This window comes from Gopherus flavomarginatus, chromosome 17 (assembly GCF_025201925.1).
Source record: "Gopherus flavomarginatus isolate rGopFla2 chromosome 17, rGopFla2.mat.asm, whole genome shotgun sequence".
In the NCBI taxonomy this organism is placed as follows: domain Eukaryota; kingdom Metazoa; phylum Chordata; order Testudines; family Testudinidae; genus Gopherus; species Gopherus flavomarginatus.
In genome coordinates this window covers 20,628,420-20,649,745 of record NC_066633.1, presented here as the reverse complement: position 1 = coordinate 20,649,745, position 21,326 = coordinate 20,628,420, and the positions used below count along the sequence as shown (strand labels likewise).

The 21,326-nt window shown below is 50.8% G+C and overlaps 1 protein-coding gene across 1 annotated transcript; it reads left to right on the top strand.

The window, feature by feature from the left end:
• Positions 1-3,162: 3,162 nt before the first annotated feature.
• Positions 3,163-21,047, top strand: LOC127035990 (POU domain, class 5, transcription factor 3-like). The gene is made up of 5 exons (XM_050926389.1): positions 3,163-3,747; positions 8,981-9,095; positions 9,682-9,812; positions 16,100-16,264; positions 17,523-21,047. Exons 1-5 carry the CDS (start codon positions 3,163-3,165, stop codon positions 17,781-17,783), a joined length of 1,257 nt encoding a protein of 418 aa, XP_050782346.1. The 3' UTR covers positions 17,784-21,047.
• Positions 21,048-21,326: the final 279 nt, after the last annotated feature.

Here is a 21,326-nt window from a genome sequence, read left to right as displayed (position 1 = left end):
GAATGTGCTTGAGCTGCTTCCAGGCAGGATGGGTTGATGTGCTTCCTGGGGGGATGGAGTGAAAGAGCAGGTTGGGGGAAGGAGGAGGAGGAGGAGGGGGGCCAGGCCACAGAACAATAAATCAAAGGCAAGAGGGCGATTGTGGAGCTGAAGGATCTTCTAAAAATGTCCCGTCCCCAGCTGGAGGCTGGGAGGAGCAGAGGAGAATCACTTGCAGTTGGAATCCTGCAGTGTCACTTCCTCATAGATCAGCTTCCTGAGCGCAGGGCCAGGGATTTAGCTCAGCCTGTGGCTTTAGCCATGCTGCATGGACGTTGCAGCACGTTCCTGGGGGGTTGGAGTTAGGGGGTGCTGGGATTTTCTTTCAGGCCCATTCCTGGTTCAGACATTTTCCAGGAGCCTAAACAGTGCAGTCCAAAGCCAGCAACTGCATTCCCAGGGGGATCAGTGTACAGGCCTTTAAATATAAATGGCTGGATGCAGCTTAGGCCAGGGAGCCCAGAAAGAAAAGAACCCCCCATTCCCAACCTCTGTGCACCTCACTAGATCCCTGCAGTGTGTTCATTTCAAGAGTCCTGCGGAAAAGTAGCATGTGCTCATGTAATGAGTTACTATCACAATGCACAAAGGGGCTGCACTCAAGCGATATGGCATATAATTCTAGCATTTCTTAGCGCGCCAGTGCCTGACTTTGCAACTTTAATGTTCTTGTAATGTCTGTTTTTTTGTATGCAGTGCAGCCTTTATAGTGCCATGGTACCAACCCGACCGGGGCTTGTGGCACTAGGCATTATACAGATTATAAACCAAAAGGCAGCCCAATGTCCCAAGGAGCTCAGTCTGAACACAGGGTGAAATCCCCTAGGCCCACTGAAGTCAGCTGGCAGATGTCAGGAGGGCCAGGATCCCAGCCTGTGTTTGATGTTTTTGCAAGTCAGGGGCAGATTTAGGGCATTTTCTTCCTGAGGTGCTGAGCGCCTTGCAGAGCCCATTGATCTCAGCTGCACTAAGGGTACTCAGCATTTCTTTACAGCAACTACAGGCAGCTTGCAGCCCCCCAGCAATAATCCCAAGCAATTGTTGTATAAATCAGTGACAGCTTCCCCTCCCTGCAGAGCCTGCTCTGGCTCTGTCCCAAACACAAAGGAAAGGAGCTTTGCAGCCTTATCTTTTTGGCATATCTCTGAGCGAGAGACTGGGAACAGCAGATATCAACCAGCTACGTTAATCAGTAGGTGAAGTCACCGGTAGCAGATTGGGCCCAGGCAAGCACGATGCTGCTGGAATTGCCCAGCCTTCATTATGCCCAGAGACTGGCATCTCCCGTCCTGCTGCAGGGCCTGTTTGGTGGTGATGGGAGGTACGCACCGAGCCATGCTCCTTACTGAAAGGATAATCCTAGCCATTGCAATCAATATGTTGAAAAGTTCCTGTGGGAGCAGAGGGGAGGGGTTTGGGACAGCGTAACGAACCCGGCCCAAAAGCACCATTGTCAAGTGGCAATCACAAACAGAGAACCTAGTGACTGGTCCCGTTGTGCAGCATGAGTGTGAGAGCTAGCGATGCTTGGGATCAGCTCAGTTTAGAGGCCAGAGACCAGTAAAAGAAAAGAAGACCCAGGCCCTTCACCAGGTTAAGATGAGGATCCCGTGCCTGTAAATACATCCCAAGAAAACAACTGGGAGACACCAGAGCTCTCTGCAAGGGGCTCTGATATTTTGCAGCCGTAGCTTGGAAACTTATTAATCAGGAAAGCAATGGAGCTGCTAGGAAGTGCTGGAGGCCATTAAATGTGTAGGGTGCACCCATTCTTATCTAATCATTTAATCCTGGATTCTCTGGGAGAGCAGGCTGGGGTAGATAGGCCATCTGCAAAGCCTGCCTCAGTACTCTACCACCCTGTGCTTGATCTCAGCTCACTCTGCAGCCAGGGGAGAGGAAGCCCCGTCAGACAGATTGCTGATTCCATTTTTCACATGGGAACAAAGGGGGCTGCTCTGCTTGGCAGTTTATAGCCTGTCTAGCCCTGTAACCCATCGGAGAGTGGCCAGCCCAGCTGCTTCAGAAGAAGGTCCAAAGACTCCCTGGTGGTCAGTAATGGAATAACTGGTCCTTAGGTTCTTCCTAACCCTGGTCAGTTAGTGGTTGGTTGTGTGTGCCCTGAAGAAGGCAGCTTTCAATTTCCTCATCTATATTTTTAGTCCCAGTGAATGTGACTGGGGTTGTTCTTATCCTCCATGTAAAAGCCCAGGGGGGGGGCTTTTATTTTGTAAATCCTACTAGATTCTAAGCCTGGCTGAAACTTTGTGGCATTGAGTTCCACAGGCGAACAATGTGCTGCACAATACAATGTTTGACTGTCAGTTGTAAATGTGCTGCCTTTCATTTTCATCAAATGTGCCCTTGGCCCTGTGCTTCGAGAGAGGGTGACTCACGGCTCCCAGTCGACCCTTTGCTATATACCACTCATTGCAAAATCAGTGCATGGTAGGGCAAGGGGTCGGCAGCCTGGCCCCAACTTCTGGGGGTAACTGACTAGCCACAGGGGTTTGCAGATGCAATCTGTAGTTTCCTCAACTGGAGTCCAAGTCAGGTGCAAACGGTATATTGCTCTGAATATCTTGGAGCGAACATATTCCCCAGAGGGCTCTGGCCTTTTAAAACAGGATCCCAGCAGAATATTTCCCACCACCAATAAATTATGCAGTTGGTCGTTTTCATTTCCCTTCTGGATTGATGCCCTCACAAACCATGGGGAAGTTAGAGGTGGAGAGGGCAAGGGGAGGGAGGGATACGGGAGTCTGAAGCTATTTCTAATCAAGGTGGTTGCAAAAGGCTCCTCCCCGCCCCCACCTCACACAAAAGAATCAAGTTCATTTACAACCCATTGGTGTCAATTGTCTTAAAGGGGCCAATAGCTGAGCAGGGGCAATTAACAGCAGCCCAGGCCGGTGGCGGGGTGGGGGCAGGTCTCCCCTTAGCCTGCCTAGGAGCTCAGTCGGGTCCCTGCAGCATGGAGGGGCTTTGCCGTGGCCCGCTCGGCCTCGCCGCTGCCCGGCCCCTGCCCTGAGCCTGCCAACATGCCGCGCTGGGGCGGACTCCTGCCCCCCATGGCGCCCTAGGGCTCCCAGATCTGTGCAGCGCCGGGCAGCCCGGCCCAGCATGTTCAGCCAGGAGGGGCTGCCCGCCCCCGCCTTCAGCCTGGGGCCCACGGGCCTGCAAGAGGTGAGCGGCCCGTTCGGCAAAGGCAGCTACAGCATCGCCCCCCCGCCGCCCTTCTTCCCCTTCCCGGCGGTGAAAGCGGAGTACGAGCCCCCCGAGCTGGCGGCGGGGGAGCCCGGCCAGGCCAAGACCTGGTGCCCTTTCCAGGGCCCGGAGCCCGGCCCTCAGCCGGGCATGGCCGGGGGGCCCCAGGGCCCCCAGCTCCTGGAGAGCGGGCAGGCCCCGAAGGAAGAGCCCGGCCCGGAGAGGGGGCGCAGAGAAGGGTCCCCAGAAGCCAAATGCGCCCTTCTGCCCGCGGGCGCCTACTACGCCCAGCCCTGGAACAACCCTTTCTGGCCCGCCCTGGCTGGGCACAGCGCGGCGGCGGCCCGCGGGCCCCTGCCCGGCCAGACCTTCCCCGGGGCCCGTCACATCTACCCCAGCGACCCGCACCAGCCCCCCAGCGGCCTCTCCAGCCTGGGCAGCAGCGGCAGCTCCAGCGGGGCGGCGAGCGAGGGAGGCCACTCCAGCGAGAGCGGGGACGAGGTAAGGACCGCAGCCCCGTCTCTGCTCGGCCCTGCGCGGGGAGCGCCCCTCGGGGCTCCCCCGGACCCTGCTCCCCGAGCCGGGGGGTGGCCCGGGATCGCTCCGCGCCCCCCTTTCCGTTTGCATTTTCTCAAGGGATCCCCAATTCTCCGGCTCATGCTAAGGGGGAGGGGAGCGCCCACATCGTCCTCTGATGCTTTTGGGGGTGACCTTGTCCGGCACAGTCCCTGACAGCCCGGCTGCTCTGCAGCTGCACATCTCCCCTGCCGCAGCCTCCCCGGAGAGCAGCTTCCTAGCGGGGTGGCTGGGAAGGGCGGGCAGGGCAGGGCAGGTTTCTCCGAAGATCTGTCTCCAAGGGGCCAGACAGGGTGTGTCTGAGGGCTTGTGTTCCCCGGAGGTGGGGCCCACAAACCAGGTGCCTTTGAAATACAGTGGGCCAGATCCCTGCCTGTTGTGTAAATCAGAGCCCCACTGAGTTGCACCTGTTAAAGATCCGACGTTGTGTGTACACATATAGATCCGCTTTTTAAAAGCACGGGGGTGCTTTCTCATGCTGGATATTCTTTTTATGCAGACTCAGCTGCAGTTTGATTTTCCCTCAGAATGAAGTGACCATTGCCCTGTAATGCCAGGGTAGAGATTTAACCTTCTCTTTATGGCTAACTCCAGATAATCATCATTCGAGTGTCCCCACCTGTAAAATGGGGAGCAAGAACCGGCCTCCTGTGGGAAGGTTTTGAGATCTGATGAGAAGTGCTCTGTAAGAGCTGGGAGTTAGTATGGAGGGACAGATGGTGTGAGCCAGCAGGGGTACAGAATTGTTTGACTGGGGGTATGGCTACACTTGCAGCTGTACAGCGCTGGGAGTTACAGTCTTCGTACAGCTGTGTAGGGAAAGCGCTGCAGTGTGGCCACATTTGCAGTGCTGTTGGGAGTGGCTGAACAGGCATTCTGGGATACCTCCGAATACCTCTGGAGGCCAATTACAGTGCTTTTGGTGCCACACTGGCGGAGCAGCGCTGCATCACCAGTGCTGCAATCGTTACACCCCAGGCAGAGCAGGAGTACAGCCAGCGCTGCAGCCAGGGAGATGCAGTGCTGTATGTGCCTTGCAAGTGTGGACAGTGAGTAAGTTGCAGCGCTGTAAACCCACCAACTCTCCAGTGTAGTCAAGCCCTGGGGGGATTTAAAGACCAGCTGAGAGGCCCAGGCCCAGGGACAGCACGGAAAAAGGAAGGAGGACAGATCCCATGGGATGAAAGCTCTTTGCATTGCAAGGGGATTAAGTCACAACACTGTTGCACTTTGTAGTGTAAATGAGGGTTTAGCTACATTCTCAAATCATGCTGGAGCTTCCCTACCTCTGCCTAGCCCAGCGGTTCTGAAGCTCCGTCCATTGCTGCACATCACCAGTCTCTCTTGACTTTTCTCTGTATTTTCCTTTCCATTTTTTATTCTTATTTTCCCATCTCTGCTTCTCCAGGAGCTCCTGGTTGTCAGCGCCCCCACCCTCTCCCCCCAGGGGACCATTAGGATAACCTGGTCTGATCTCCTGCATAACTTATCCCGGGATGTCTGCAGGGAAGAGGTTACAGCAGTGGGCGCCAAGGAGAGCAGGCCTACCAGGCCCACCCAGACATATGCCCAGCAGGGCTTGAGTCTAACCCCTTTAACCTAGCTAGCCTCATGGTTATAACCTCCCACCCTCTTTCTTCCACTCTCCACCAGAGACCCAACCTTCCCTCTCCCCCTCAGCTCAGCCTGCTGAGGGCTTTGATGACTTTGTGTCTTCTCTGGGGCTCCACTATCGTGACCACAGCAGGTGGTTAAAAGTGGCCTTTGGTGCTTAACAGTTGGGTCACTGCATGATGTTCTTCAGAGCTGCTGCTGTTCATGGCAAGGTGCAGCATATTACGGTGATGGGCTCACATGGTGGGAGGATGCCAAGGCTGTGAAGCACGTGGGGCAGCGTTATCCTCCTTTGTCACCCACCATCCTGCCCAGGTTCAGGAAGGAGGTGGAGTTCCTGCTTATGCAACAGTGGAGCACAATGGAGCTGTGCAGCAGCTGGGATCCTGATTGTGTCCCATTGGCGGTGGGGAGTGAGTTTTGCTCTCCACCACGGTTTACTGCATTGTGCACATTTCCAGCAGGGGCATCCCCAGTTTGGAGCGGTTTCTCTTAGTGTGACTAAGCTGAGTGGCCCAGCTGCCCTAGTGCTGGGCTCTTGGGGATCCAGAGACCAGGACCACACACTTTCTTCCCATGCTTTCAGGGGCCCCTCCCATTCTTACTGCCATGTTTGTCCCTCATGTCCACCAGGCACTGGCACCGGTCTGAGCAACGGCTTTACCTTGGGCTCCCTCTGCTGGATGTTGTAGAACAAAAATATTTCTCTGTATGATCCTCACTGTGATAGCTCAGTTTTCTCTGGGGATGGCATATGCTTCTGTTATGTCTGTGCACTCAGCTCTTCTGTGCATGCAGCCCCTCGGATGCTGGTGCTGCCTGCTTTAAATATTTTCATCAGCTTGACCATTATCACTTATTTTAAATGGAATTTTAAAAATCCAGATATTTAGATTGTGCAGGCCAGCTCCCTCCAGATTATAATAATTTAAAAATTGGTCAAATTCCTGACTCACAGGTAGATTAAGCTAAATTAGTTTAAGCCAGAATTAAGCATGTGAATAGACTTAAAGTGGTGCAAACAGCAGCATGGACACGTTTAACTAAATCAATCGAAAAACCTGCTTTGAGTGGAAACTGGAGCAAACTGGTGTGTGTGGAGAAGCCCTGCTATGCCTTGGCAGATCCTCCAGAACAGCCAGGAAAATCAGAATTGACACGGCTGATATTTCTAAGAGGAAAAACAAGGAAGTATATAATAAACCCAAGGAGAAACTCTCTTCTGGACTCTTTATGATGGACAAAAATTTTAAAGGGCACAGCCCTGGGTTTGGTTTGGTTTTTTGTTAACTGCTGATAGTATCAGCACCTCACTGGGCCCTCAGTTGGCGGGAGTGACTGTTTGCCAAAACCACCCACTTCTCAGAAAGGCTATGAAATAATTAAACCTGTTTCATAAACTGTCCCACAACAGTTCCAGATAGGGAGAAGGGCAGCTCTGAAAACTTGTGCGCAGAAATGTGTGTGTGGATGGCAGCTTTCTGCACAAACCTAGGGTGCTCCAAGTCTCCTCCTGCCCTGGACCTTCTGTTGAGACTTACACCTGGGGGGTATAACAAGCCATCCTTCAGCTTGCTTAGCTTTTTGTACCCCTCTGCACAGGTGGCAATGATGAGGCACGGTGTAGAAAACTCTGGGTGCTGGGTTGGTTGCAGCCCATTTCTCTTCCAGTGTGAACTCCTAGTGACCTAGATGAGTTGTGCCCTTGTGTTTTGTTTTTAAACAGAGATTTGATCCTTTTTTGCTTTGTTGAGCAGTTGGGCCCAGATCTTCAAAGCTATTCAGGCTCCTAAATACCCCTAGAACTAGGAACCCAAATACCACTGAGGATCTGAGCCTTCTTGTTTGCATTGAGAGGAAGTTGACAGCTGGCAGTGGCTGAATCCAGACCAGCTGGCCACTGTCCCTTAGCTGGTGAGATGGTCTCAACACACGCTGGCTCCTGCAGCTGGTGGAGAATATTGCTTGGAGCCCCTCTGCAGGAGCAGGTCTTAGACTTGGAGCACAGATCAACGTGTTCTCGCTGCTGGCTTCCTTGGAGAAGAGAAGACCCAGTAGCCAGGTACTTCCCAACTGTCACAGAAGGGAAGGGAACGTATGTGGTCGGTATACATGGGCATCGCTCAGTGGACGCTTGCCTACAGGAGAGGGGGATCTGACCTGGCCGGTTAGTGTCAATGATGCCAAGTGAGTTCATCTTCCCAGTGCATTAACAACGTTACTGTGAACTTACTTTATACAGACAGGCCAAAAGGTTTAGGCCCACAAAATCCAAAAGGTGGGATTTTCAACAGCATGGGAGTGACTTAGGAGCACAAGTCCTATTGACTCCAAGCTGCAAACCTGAGGGGGGGAGGGTAGCCTGGTCAAAGTGTAGTGGCTTTCTTGAGTTGTAGAAGTGCAGTGTGCTGGCAGGCAGTGCTGGCTGCTATTTGCAGTTGTGTGGGGGAGTTTGTGGTGGTCTCACCGGGAGGCTGGGTGAGGCCCTGGACTCTTTTAACAGCCTGGCTGAGAGTTTCAAGGCTGAAACTTCATAGTAGAAAAGAGAAACTCCATGTAAAATTTGCAACTCTACTAACAATTAGGAAACTCATTAAACAAGAACAAACCAACCACTTTAGCCGTTTAAGACTCTAAAGTAAGAAGGGAGTAAAGAACTAGCAAGACAGTACGAGAAAGGCAACAGCTGTACAAAAGAAATCCAATTTAAATTTTAAAAAGTTGTTTTTTTTTTTAATCATGATTTTTACCCACCCTCTCTTGGGCAGGGCAGGGCACGACCCTCCGCCGACCCTTTGGAAAACGGGTATGGTCCTGTCCTGCCTCCCTGCAGGGCAGGTCATGCTCTTGTGCTGCGAGCACTCAGGTACTGCGGTGATTAGGGCCATCTCTGGGCTTGAGAAGAATTTCTCATCCCTGCCACAGATTGACCCTCGGAAATGTATCCTGGCTGGGGGGATGTGAGGGAGGGATATTGCAGGGCATCAACACGCCAGCTGTAGCGCTTTCATTTAAAAAAGTTACTGACCTTTCCAAGCTTCCCTTACCAGCTCAGCTAATACCTCTCAGCACTGACCTGTATCACCCCGCCCCGCACCCCCCCCACTATTCCAGCCCTGAGTCTCACCAGCCAGACATCACCCCGGTGGGTGGGAGGTTGGGGCAGCCAGGCCGGGGGAGTCTGAGGGACAAGCCAGAGAGCAGCTTGAGGGAAAAGCCTGTTTCTCAGTCCCAGCAGAGCTCTTGGTTCAGTGTCAGGTGAAAGTGATTCCTTCTGGGATTGTTTGCCATCCTCCTGCTCAGGATGCTGGCTTGTCCCTGCAAACAAACAACTGAGGGCTTCACCGAGCCTGTTCACACTCCTCTCTCCTGCCATGAAAGCCGCGGTGGAGCCTGATTGCAGCGGTAGACCTGGGATCCATCTCTCTAGGGCTTGGATTTGCGTCCATCCCTGAAGCACCTGAGTGAATCCACCTCTCTCCTTGCAAGCCCCCCACGAGCTCCTTTATCCCCTCTCAGAAACATTTTTTGCTTCTTTTGCCAGGACACCACTCCCACCTCGGAGGAGCTGGAGCAGTTTGCCAAAGACCTCAAGCACAAGCGCATCACCCTGGGGTTCACCCAGGCTGACGTGGGGATGGCTCTGGGGACTCTGTATGGTGAGTGTTTCACTTTTCTCCCCCACCCCCACAGGCCATCTGGTGCCTCTGTGGGTGTCTCTTGGTGCAGAAGGTGAGAGATGGGGTGGGAGGAGGGCCAGCCCCTGGATCCCCACTGGTACTGTGTAGCTTTTTCCCCAGTTGGATGTTCAAAGCAGTTGGGAGGGTTTTTGAGGCTCGTTGCAGGGAGCCTGTGTGAACACCATGGGGATTCCAGGGGGAGCCCCAACATGAGATGGGGATCCTGGGGGGAAAGCAAAATTCTGTGGGGCAGAGTGGACTCCTAGATCCAGCTGTCTGTGGGGCAGGGGAGGGACTCAAGCACCCCCAGTGCCCCATGAGCCCTCGCTTATGGGGAGAAGAGACAGAAGATGCTCCTCCTCCCCCCAGATAGCAGGTGAAGGGAGCAGACAACCATGGGGTGTGCAATGTTGGGGGGAGGGTGTCTCCAATGCGTGGATGCAGCCCCCAGAGTTGTGGATGTCATGGGAGGTTTCTTTCCTCTCTGGCGGTGCGCTGGGGCTATAGGATAAGGAGTCTGGCAGCCCCAGGCCTGCAGTGAACGGTGCTGCTCTCTCCCTCCCAGGGAAGATGTTTAGCCAGACGACAATCTGCCGCTTCGAAGCCCTCCAGCTGAGCTTCAAGAACATGTGCAAGCTGAAGCCGCTGCTGCAGCGCTGGCTCAACGAGGTAGAGAACAGCGACAGCCTGCAAGAGGTAAGTGGGGATGGGGCGGGCCAGATCGGGTCAGACCAGGGCTTGGCTCAGCCCAATGGCCAGGACTAGCTGCTTCTGAGCAAGGTGCATGTGACCCCTTAATGGGCCGGTATTGAAGTAACCTCGTCACTGGGCAAGTTCCTTCCTGACCCCCGTCAGTCAGAGCTTGAGCCATGTCAGGAGGGCGTGTATCCCTTCTGAACGTGTTTTGTCCTTTCTGCTGTGACTGGAGAATGAGAACGTCCGAGGCCTCTCGAGAATCCTGCACAGCCCTTGGCTTTGCTGATACCTTGGGGCAGTGAGTTCGATCAGGTTAGTTATGCACTGTGTGTGTGTGGGGAGGAGGGGAACAGTATTTCCTCTTACTGGTTTTAAATGTGCTGTCTTTCAGTTGCATTGACTCACCCCTTGCTCGTGTGTTATGAGGGAGGGTGGATAGAAATGCCTGATCTACCTTCTCTTTTCCTTTCATTATTCTGCTTCCCCCCGTCACGTCTCCTCTTGCTAGCTGCCTTTCTAAAACAATGTCCAAAGATGAGATTCTCACCCCTGACCAGCCCCTGTCCTGCAGGTACAAGGTCAGGGCTATGTAAAGGGATTCTAAAAGTACTGGTTTTAGCTGGGAGATGATTCCTCTGACACAGGCATTGTTGGAGACCCTGGACTCCATTGCAAGCCCTGGTGTAGGAGTGGGTACCGGGGCAAGGCTGTGTGAGATTCTGGGCACCCACTGCAGCCTCCAGGATAGCAGCTGATTGCAAGGAGAGATTGCAGAGTTTTGTTACAGCTCAGTCACTTTGTTCTTGCGTCAAATTTCTTGGGTGATGTCGCGGAGGCCTTCTGATACTTTGCTCTCTATCAGTTTGTTCCAGCTGCTCCTCTTTCAACACCTTCGTCCTTGACCTGAGGCGGCAGCTCAGGGTCGGGATCTCCTTGACATCCTCTGAGGCAAAGAAATTGTAACTTCTCCGCAACCGTCTTCTCTTTCTTAATTGCTTCCTTTACTTCCTGGTTAATCCGACAGACCCACGGATTCTGTGGATTCTCTTGCAGAGGTCTTGCTCTGATGTGTCTGAAGAATGGCTCCTCAAATTCCACTTTCTCTTCTTCGCCCCATCCGGTGTGGAAGGGCCTGGCGTTAGGGTATCGGTAGGGCTGCAAATTTGTCACAGCATTTTTTTTTTTTTTTTTTTTTTTTTTTTTTTTATCCAATCAGTGAGCAGTCCTGGTAAATTTAGTTAGTCATGGCTTCAGGAGGCAGTGGTTGTAAAGCCACTTGAAGTGGGAGGGTGTGACATGGCAGGAGAGGTTAGGTCCTGCCCCTGGTGGTGGGAGGCCTGGTGAAGGGGAGGGGGGCATTGCAGAGCAAGCCCACCCAGCACTGATCTCACAATGGCGGCTCCCGTCCAGTGGGACTGGCCTGGCTCCTTGCTCTGGCCTGTGGACGTGGCCCTCTCCCTGTGATACCGAGCCTTGCCCCCTTCTTGGCCATGGCACCGCCAGATCATCTGCCCTGAGCTGTGGTGGTAAAAATGGCTGGGCTCTGGCCTGGGTGGTCCCCTCAGCCTATCAAATCCCAGATGCAAAGAAAGCCATGGAAAAATCACGGTATCAGTGGCATTTTTACCTCCGTGACAAACCTGCAGCCCTAGCCATTGGCTATCAACAGACCAGTGAGCTGGCCTGCTTCCCAATGACTTGCATCTGCACCAGTGTAAGGAGGCCTTAAGCTGCCTTTTCTTCTTAGGGAAGGGATAGCTCAGTGGTTTGAGCATTGGCCTGCTAAACCCAGGGTTGTGAGTTCAGTCCTTGAGGGGGCCACTTAAGGATCTGGGGCAAAAATCAGTACTTGGTCCTGCTAGTGAAGGCAGGGGGCTGGACTCAATGACCTTTCAAGGTCCCTTCCAGTTCTAGGGGATAGGTGTATCTCCAATTATTATTAAGCCAGCAAGTGGCCCAGTTAGGGAGACAGCTGCAGGGATTTTCTGAAGCAGTGTGTGACTTGCCGGTGAGTGCCTGTAGAGTGAAACCTGTGGAGAAGAAACAGGCCCCTGCCTAAGACCCCCGATTGGGGAAAGGACAGCTGATGTGCTGTATCTGTTTGTGGGGAGGGATAACTTAGTGGTTTGAGCATTGGCCTGCTAAACCCAGGGTTGTGAGTTCAATCCTTGAGGGTGCCATTTAGGGAAATGGGGTTAAAAAAAAAAGTCTGGGATTTTGCCCTGCTTTGAGCAGGGGGTTGGACTAGATCTCCTGAGGTCCCTTCCAACCATGAGATTCTATGATTTTAGCAGGGAAGGTTCCTTTTGGGAAGGGAGCAGGATAAGTGGGAACTTCCAGTATCTAGCGACAGCTAATAGCCCTTGCAGCTGGAATCTCTCCATCACTGTCCCAACCACAACCCGCCTGTGCTCCCAGGCCCTGCTTGTTGGCCTGGCTTCAGAGAGACCTTTGCCATTTGCATTACTGGAGTAGCAGTATCTTGCACTGGGCCACTCCAATAGTGGGGCAAATGTACTTGTAAATAAACAATTAGCCGATTGACCAAACTATCATGTGATGGAGAGTGTCCAGCCACGTGATGGTAGAAGAGTGGGAAGAATTTATGATCATTGTTTGATGGGGAAAATATAGTAAGATTCCCAACAAATATAATTTGCAACAGTTTCTTCAACGGGCTCTGATCCTGGAGCAGCCAGACATCACAATAGCCTCCAACAAGGCAATCGTGGTAGTTTTCTGCTGTCATGGGTGGATCAGGAGAGAGGCTCCCGTGTTCTTAAATGTTATAGCTGTAGTCAGTGAAGTAAGACTGGTTGGATTCCCATGGCACGAGGGCCTGGGGCTGAATCCAAGACTATAGTGCATATCTGGGGAAAACAACTCTTTGTTGAGCAGTCGCACTCTTCAGCTCTTGCCTAGGAAGAGTTTGTACTGACAGTTATTCGTGGGGCTCCGATGTAACTGCTCAGCTGACATGGGGTATAAATACAGGGAAACCTTCTTGCAGGCAAACGGGTTTTTTTACGCACACGTTTCACTGACTGCAAAAGTTCCTTACTGAAGGAGGTGGGTACCTGGCAGAAGGTCCCTGCCCCTGGAGCCTCTCCCACACTCTGCAGTTGCCAGGGACGCAGTGAGGTTGGCAAGATGGGTCAGACTATTGGAAAATCATGGGTGAAATCCAGTTGCTGAGAACTCCCAGCACACTTTTGCGGCTGTTACTACATATGCTAATATGATTGGGGCAGCAGTTTGTGAGTTAAAGGGAGTTCAACCCCCCAAACACTTCGGGAAAATATTTAAAAGGATTTCATTAAAATATTTCTATTAACATTAAGGTTTTATACTATTAAAAATAGATACAAACCCAATCAACTGGTGTACATTTATACACACTTTATAAAGGGCTAATAAGTGATTTAAGCACGCTACAGACTTGAATACTATATGTTGTAGGTGGTTATATAAATGGATCTGGTTGAAAACCGCATTTCCGCCCCCCGTAAAGATAGAATGAAAAATTAAATTCTGAAACTAAATACAATTTTCAATTCAAACTGAAATGTTTGTTTCTGAAAACCTACCAAATTTTCAAAATGTCAGATTCTGAGGGGCTGGCTCCCCACTTTTTTGCCTCTGGACTTGATAGAATTGATATTACAGGTTTTCCTTCACTTTCTCCTGTTTTGTTTTCTGATCCTTTTTCCACTCTAACTTTTGAAAATGTCTCTGCCTTTGGAAAAGTTGCAAAGTAGGAATAAGGAAGAGAGGAAAAAGTGGGGAACACCATCCATCCTATTGCATTCAATAGCAAAAAAAGAATGTAGGAAAACTCCCAGTCTGAAATGGGAACTTTGTTTGAAAACTAAAATCAAAAGTTCAATTTGAAATGAAACAAAACATCTCACTTCATTTTGCAATTTCCCATCACATGGAAAATGTTTTCAACTATTTTTTTGCAACCTCCCTTGCCCCTGCTCCCCCCAGAAAGAAGGAAAAAATGGTTTTGATTCCCCTCCATTTATTTATTTATTAGTACTGAAAAACACTTTTTTTTTTTTTTTTTTTTTTTTTTTGATTGAAAATGTTGACTGGCTCTAGTTATGAGTTTTCAGAGGAAGACATTAGAAGCAATCATTACACTCTGACATTTGATTGACCCTTTTACTAAGACATCTACTAGTCATTAACTTTTTAGAATCTATTCACATACCCTACAGTATACAATTTAGTTTGTTTTTTTTTTTAATGTAACATTCCCTGAAAATGTTTGCAACCCTCAGAGTGTGTGAAACTGATTAATTATCTGAGCTGCATAAAATACCCAAAAATAAACTCTGTAAGCAATTTGAGGTGGGGACTGTCTTCATTAGTGCAAATGGTAGGCACTCAGAAATCATGGGACTATCTTAAAATTTACAAGACTTTTAAAATAACACCTTTAGAGTCCTTTTTATTCACTTTCTGGCTTTTGAGCCTTTAGGGGGCTTCCCCTCCTATTTTATGTCTTCAGCTAGGAGGGCTTGAAACTTCCTAAAAAGGAGGGTTGGAGGGGAAAGGAGAGCTGAGATTCAAGTGTATTCATGTAAAATCGAGATGCTGGGACTTAAACCCCGCTGGGGCTCAGGATGAAATCACCAGTGCTGGCGACACTCTAGTCTTTGTATGGGCAGGAAGGAATGTTCTAATCCCATAAACAAGCAGCGTGAATGGAGTAAAGGTCCTGATCCTGTGAGCCCTGCTGAGGCAATGAAGTGTTCCAGGTGTAGCAGTCTTGCAGGATTGGGCCCCAAACTCCGGCTAAGAGAGAGTTGCGTGTCACTAATCTAGGATAACAGGAGATTCAGGGGATTTTTTTTAAAAATTACTTTAACATGATTGTATCCCATCAAGCTGATTTTTTTTTTTTTCTTTTTTGTTTTGTTTTTAACTGAGATGTGCCTGTATCTATTTTCCCCATCCATCATTGCTAAATCCCCCAAAGGCCTTGCCTCTTACCAGGGAACTCCCTCCTTGTGGCCACGACGGTGTGTGGTGGGAGCAACCAAAATAGGTGGCGGAGGGGTGAAATGGGCAGCACCTGGGTTTTCATTGCACCAGAATTGATGGATTATGATGGACTTTTGCTATCGAGTTGGTTTCTGAGGATGTTTTCTCACTTTGTGAATGAACTAAACTCGTTTGGTCAAAAAGAAAAGTGGAGAAACAGAAATGTCATCACGTGCAACCATATGGCCCAGCAGCAGCATTTGAAGGCAAGCTCTTCCAGTTCCCCAACACAGACTTCTACCATTTGAACTAAAGAAGCATCTGTTAGCCATCAAATGCAGCAGCCACTCACGGGGATGTGACACCCACTCTGCCAGTAGGTTACACCAGTATTTGCTAGGTGGAAATCGGGAATCCTGAAATTTAGTCCTGCAGTTTTGTGGTTAGAGTACGAGAAAAGGGTGTTGAGCTCCCTGGGTTCTATTCATGGCTTTAGGAGGGTTAGTAAAGCAGTGATTGGAGAGCAGCTAGTCAAGCACATAGGTCTGGTACATTCTTTCCGCAAGGCAGGGCGGCTGAGTCTTGGATCTGTTGTATTAAGGTACATCTACACAGCAAAAATAACCTAGCAACAGCAGGTCTCAGAGCTGGTTTTACACAGAGCCTCCTCCGCAGGTTTTAGAACCTGAGCTGGGACATCCACACTGCTATTTATTAGCATTGAAGAGTGATCCTGAGTCAGTAGACCCAGGCTCTGAGACTTGCTGCCGTGTTTTTTTTTGTTTTGTTTTGTTTTTGGCAGTGTAGACGTACCTTTAAGGACCTGGGTTCTGTTCCCAGCTGAATATGATGAGACTTCATGTTCCCTTAAATTTTGTAAAACAGGTGGAAAGATGCAGTTGTGTGGACTGCAGTGAAAACCGCAACAAATCAAAATGAATGAAGAAAAATGTTATGCCAAATCGGTGTCCCCTTTTACTTTGCTTTTTCTACGTTTCTAAACATTGCCCTGTCCAGCCATTAAACAAACACAGCATTCAGCCCAGTGGGTGTTTGGGGAGGACTCTCAGATCAGCTGGCATTTTCCCTCCAATCAGCCCTGCCTCTAGTAGCTTGGTAGGGTTGGTTTTCACTGATTTGCAGCACGTTGGAATGGCATCTCTCAGCCCTGGCCCTACCCTCTCCCAGCCAGGTATGTGTGCCCCGAGGAGCTGGGAACACTGTGGCTCCCCGGGGACAACCTGTAACCAAGTGCCATGGTTTTTGCGGGTTTGTGTCTTTCTCTTGCTTTCCAGCTGTGCAATGCAGAGCAAGTGCTGGCCCAGGCCCGGAAGAGAAAGCGCAGGACTAGCATCGAGAACAACGTCAAGGGCACGCTAGAGAGCTTCTTCCGCAACTGCGTGAAGCCGAGCCCCCAGCAGATCTCGCAGATCGCCGAGGATCTCAACCTGGACAAAGACGTAGGTTTAGCGGGCGCTCCCCAGCGGTGGGGAGAATGGCACATTCCGAAGTCAGGTCCTTAGGAATGACTCTAACGCCTTCCCTTGTGGGGCACCTCTAAAGGCCAATTTAGGGCTGATGGAAATTTTTTCATCAAAACTATTTTTTAAGCAGAAAATTGGGTTTATGACTAAACCAAATTATTCACAAAACAAGTCTATTTTCTACAGGTGGTGTTGTGTGTGGGGTGTTTTTTTTTTTTTTTTTTTTTCTTTTTTCTTTCAAAAATCCAGCAATTTCATTTTGGAAAGGCTACCGTGATGCCTCATGGGAGCTGTAGTTCAGTTGCCTCATGTCCCTGTTCTCTCTGATCTGGGTTTCCCAGCCAGACTACATCTCCCATGATGCACCATGGTTAGGGAGGCCCATGAGGCACCACCTCCTGCTTCAAGAGTGAAAGCTGGGGTGCGCAGTGGGTGATGTAGTCCAGTCAGGGAGCCCAGCCTAAAGAGGAGAATGGCGGGCATCTGGCACCCCAGCTGCAATTCCCATTAGGTAGGCAGCTGACATTTTCTGGTATTAGAATTTCTGCCAAAAAAATCTAAATTTTCCATTGAAAATTGTTTTTATTTTTCACCTAAATTTTCCACAGTGTCCCCACTCCCACTTTACTGTCCAGATCTAATCCAGACCTTTGCTCTGGAAGTGAACGGCTAGTGCAGGGGTGGCCACACTCCCACTCAGAGGCTGTGCGATCTAGCACAAAGCAATACAGTAGTAGGAGCGTGTTAGCACCAACTGCCCACCCACGTCACTCCCCTCCCCGTGCTGGTCTGATTCATGGATGCAACGAGAGTGCATGTGGGCTCCTTTGGTAGCCAGATTGCTGCCAGATCGGGGGCTCCCGGTAGGTGGGATTAGACCACAGACTGCCTCAGTTAGTGGGTGCACCTGGTGAAGGAACATCGCCCTGTTGCCTCATTCATGGTAGGGACCCTCTGGGTGCCATGGGCTCTGCAGAGGTCCATCCCTCCGCCTGGCTGACCAAAGCGCCCCCAGCTGGTACTCCTGAGCTGGGAGGATATGTAGGGCCTCGTGGGGGTGGAAAGAGGCAGAAAACATCCCACTGGAAAAGGAGCTTGAAGCTCCCAAATTGCCTGGCTGCCTTGCTCCTTGCTAGAGGCAGAGCTGAGGGGGGTTCCGCCCCCGAAGGAGAGGTTTTAACCAGCGGAGCTGATCCATCCCCCCCCATTTGTGCCTTCTCCCATCTCCGCTTAGGTGGTGCGAGTCTGGTTCTGCAACCGGCGTCAAAAGGGCAAGCGGCTGCTGCTGCCCTTCGGCGATGAGAACGAGGGAGCCATGTACGACATGAACCTGGCCCTGGCACACCCAGCCCTGCCCGCCGCAGTGAGCTCCCAAGCCTATGCCCCGGCCCCCCTAACCTCGCCCCCTCCCATCTACATGCCGGCTTTCCACAAGGGCGAGATCTTCCCTCAAGCTTTGCAGCCGGCGGTCTCCATGGGGAACAGTGGCAACTGAATCTGGGGGCCAGGGGCTCCCTGGGAGCTGGACGGAGGTGGCTCGGCAGTGCTGCTTGGCTGGCTCCTCGGAGAGAAAAGCGCCCCAAAGATCCTGCCGCTGCTCCCCAGACGCCTGACTCGGGGTGGGGGTGGGTGGAGGTGTTCACTGTATTTGTTTGTTTGCTTTCTGGTGTGAGGGGGAGGGGCAGCAAACCAGGCAGAGGGAGAGGGTGGTGAGTCGCCATCCTTCCCACTGATCTGAATCACTCCTGCTGCAAGGAGCCTGCTCCCCCATCCTCGAGTTGATCTACCTATCCTGCCCCTCCTCCCTGGGGGCAGGGCCTTGTCACTCATTTGCAAACGATGTTTTATCTATTGTTAGTTTGGAGAAGGAAAAAAAAAAGAAGCCCTTTTTAGCGATTTCTAGTTTTTAAATGATCCCGTCTCTGTCTCTCTGTTGCACGCAACTGGGCTGTACGAGCCCTGGGTGCCGTCACTCCCATGGCCTCTTAGTCCCAGGCAGCCGTAAACTTGGGAGTTTCCAAGGAGCCGAGGAGAGTTAGAGTGCCCATTGTGTGCCAGTGAGAGTTGGGCCCTTGCATCTCCTTGGCAAATGCCAGCCTGTAGCTCAGCCTTGCTCCCTGGGCCCGTAGACACACCTTTAACGGTCCCAGCTCTGTCTCAATCAGTTGGCATTTTCCAAGGAGAATATGTTTCACTGAACAATGCCAGATGCATGTGTACTTAATGTGCCTTCCCCGCCTGCCTCTAGAGCGCAAATGCTTCAGCTACCTTGTCTTCTACCAACCCTGCCCCTTCAGGAGCCCCAGCCTTGACACGCGTCCATAGGGCACAGGAGGCTCTTCAGTTACCCTTGAGAAGCCCTGGTGGATGGGTTACCCTGCTGGAGACCTGCTCAGGCCTGTAACAGCTCAGGGTCCCCTGTGTTTCCAAACTGCTGGTGAGAGTAGCCTCCTATGGCCCCCAAAGTCTCAACTTCGCACTTCAGGGCTTTGACTCTCTGCCTGGCAGCTTTTATTGTTGACTCCCTGCACACTGCTCGCTCGGAGAAGCGGTGTCATGGGTGGAAAGAGAAAGAAGTGCTTCTCCCAGCCCTGGCTCTGTAAGGCTGTGATTCCACCCACACGCCAGCAGAGTGACCTACCATGCACATCGGAGCTCCCCCAGCAGAACTGCAGCCTGGTAAGAGTGGCTCAGCGAGAAAACATTGCACATTGTAACAAGAACAAACCATTTTTGAGAGCCTCTTATTTTGTTCCCGGCACTGCATGTTTTGTAGAGCCGCACAGATCCTCCTTTCCATAGCGCACTCTTGGAGCGCAGCATGAATGTGTGCTGGGGTCGAATGGGCATGAGAAAGAGGGTGGGACTCTGCAAGCTCCACCCTCAACCAATCTCCACTCGCCTCAGATGCCAGAATGGAGCTCCCTGCTCTGACGATGCACCGATGTTCTGGCTATGACCATGTATGTTCTGTGGGCTGGACAGGGTTCAAATATGCTGGTGGGCTCCTCCGCTTAGCTCTCCCTTTGGGTTCCCATGCCTTGCCGGGCAGCTTGGGCTTCATTGCCTCTTGGCTGGCAATAAATATAAGCAGTCAAGAACATAAGAATGGTCATACTGGGACAGACCAACAGTCCATCTAGCCCAGTATCCTGGCTTCCGACACTGGCCAATGCCATGATGCTTCACAGGGAATGAATAGAAAAGGGCAATTATCAAATGATCCATCCCACCATCCAGTCCCAACATCTGGCAGTCAAAACCTTAGGGACACTGAGAGCATAAGTTGCATCTCTGACTTTCTTGGCTAATAGCCATTGATGGACCTATCCTCCATCAACTTATGTAGTTGTTTTTTGGAACCCTGTTATAGTCTTGGTCTTCGCAACATCCCCCGGCAATGAGGTCCACAGGTTGACTCTGCGTTGTGTGAAGAAATACTTCCTTTTGCTTGTTTTAAACCTGATGACCCCTGGTACTTGTGTTATGTGACTTCCTTGTTCTCTTTCTCCACACCATGAATTTTTATAGGCCTCTATCATATCCCCCCTTAATCGTCTCTTTTCCAAGCTGAATAGTCCCAGTTTCATTAATCTCTCTTCATCGGGAAGCTGCTCCATACGGTGCTCAATCATTTTTGCCCTTCTCTGTACCTTTTCCATTTCTAACGTATCTTTTTTGTGATGGGGTAACCAGAACTCCCCACAGTATTCAAGGTGTGACTGTACTATGGATTTAGATAGAGGCAATATGATATTTACTGTCGACTTATCTAGCCCTTTCCTAGTAATTCCCAACACTCTGTTTGCTTTTTGATGGCTGCTGCACATTGAGTGGGTGTTTTCAGAGAACTATCCACAAAGACTCCAAGATCTCTCTCTTGAGTGGTAACAGCCAATTTAGATCCCATAATTTTGTATGTACAGGTGGGATTATGTTTACTATGTGCATTACTTTGCATATATTAACAGTGAATTTCATATGCCATTTTGTTGCCCAGTCACCCAGTTTTGTGAGATCCTTTTGTAATTCTTTGTAGTCTGTTTGGACTTATCTTGAGTAATTTTGTATCCTCTGCAGACTACGACACCTCACTGTTTACCCCTTTTTCCAGATAATTTCTGAATATGTTGAACAGCGCTGGTCCCATGCAGATCCTTGGGGGATCCTGCTATTTACTTATTTCCACTGTGAAAACTGATGATTTCTTGCAACCCTTTGTTTCCTGTCTTTTAACCAGTTACTGACCCATGAAATCCCCATAATTGCCAGGATCACCTCCGGAACCCTTTTGAAAAATTGTCATCATATTAAGTGTCCTTCAGCCATCTGGCCTAGAGGCTGATTTAAGTGATAGGTTACAGACCACAGTTAGTAGTTCTGCAATTTCATATTTGAGTTGCTTCAGAACTCTCGGGTGAATCTCACCTGGCCCTTGTGAGTGGTGACTTTTATTATTTATCAACCTGGGTTCCAAACCACTTCCATTGAGACCTCAGTGTGGGACATACCCACCCCATGCCTGTCACCTGAGGGTGCAGTGGGACTCGGGTCTCAACATTTCAAAGTAGCGTCCATCTCCCCACCCCCTCACTGGGCTACTCTGTCAGCATGTCGCCTCTGGGGAGAGGGGGGGACTCACCCCGGGGAAGAACATTGGGGATGATGCCCATTTGATCTCCTCACTCACTTTGACCTCTCCCTCTTCTCACCTTTTATTAAAACGCTGGATAGAAAATTAAGTTCCTGGGACACCTGGGTTCTGTTCCTGCCCTTGCTCTCTGTAGCACGGGATTATTTCAAGCCACTTGCTGTAGGACCTACACAAAATCACTGTTGTGTCCTTGTGCAGCCCCTGCAGCAGTCACGTGAGTCTCTTTGGGGCAGGCACCATCTCTAACTCTGTCTGCGCAGCACCTTGCCCAGTGAGGCTCTGGACTGGCTGAGCTCTAGGCACCACCGCCATACGTGTGTGAAATATGCATTCCCAGAGCATTCCCAAATATGCTGCTGCTGTAGGAGACAGTCTCAGAAACTC

Coding starts and splice junctions, on each gene's coding strand:
- LOC127035990 (XM_050926389.1), top strand. CDS start 3,163: ATGTTCAGCCAGGAGGGGCTGCCCGCCCCCGCCTTCAGCCTGGGGCCC. Junction 3,748..8,980: donor CCAGCGAGAGCGGGGACGAG/GTAAGGACCGCA, acceptor TTCTTTTGCCAG/GACACCACTCCCACCTCGGA. Junction 9,813..16,099: donor ACAGCGACAGCCTGCAAGAG/GTAAGTGGGGAT, acceptor CTTGCTTTCCAG/CTGTGCAATGCAGAGCAAGT.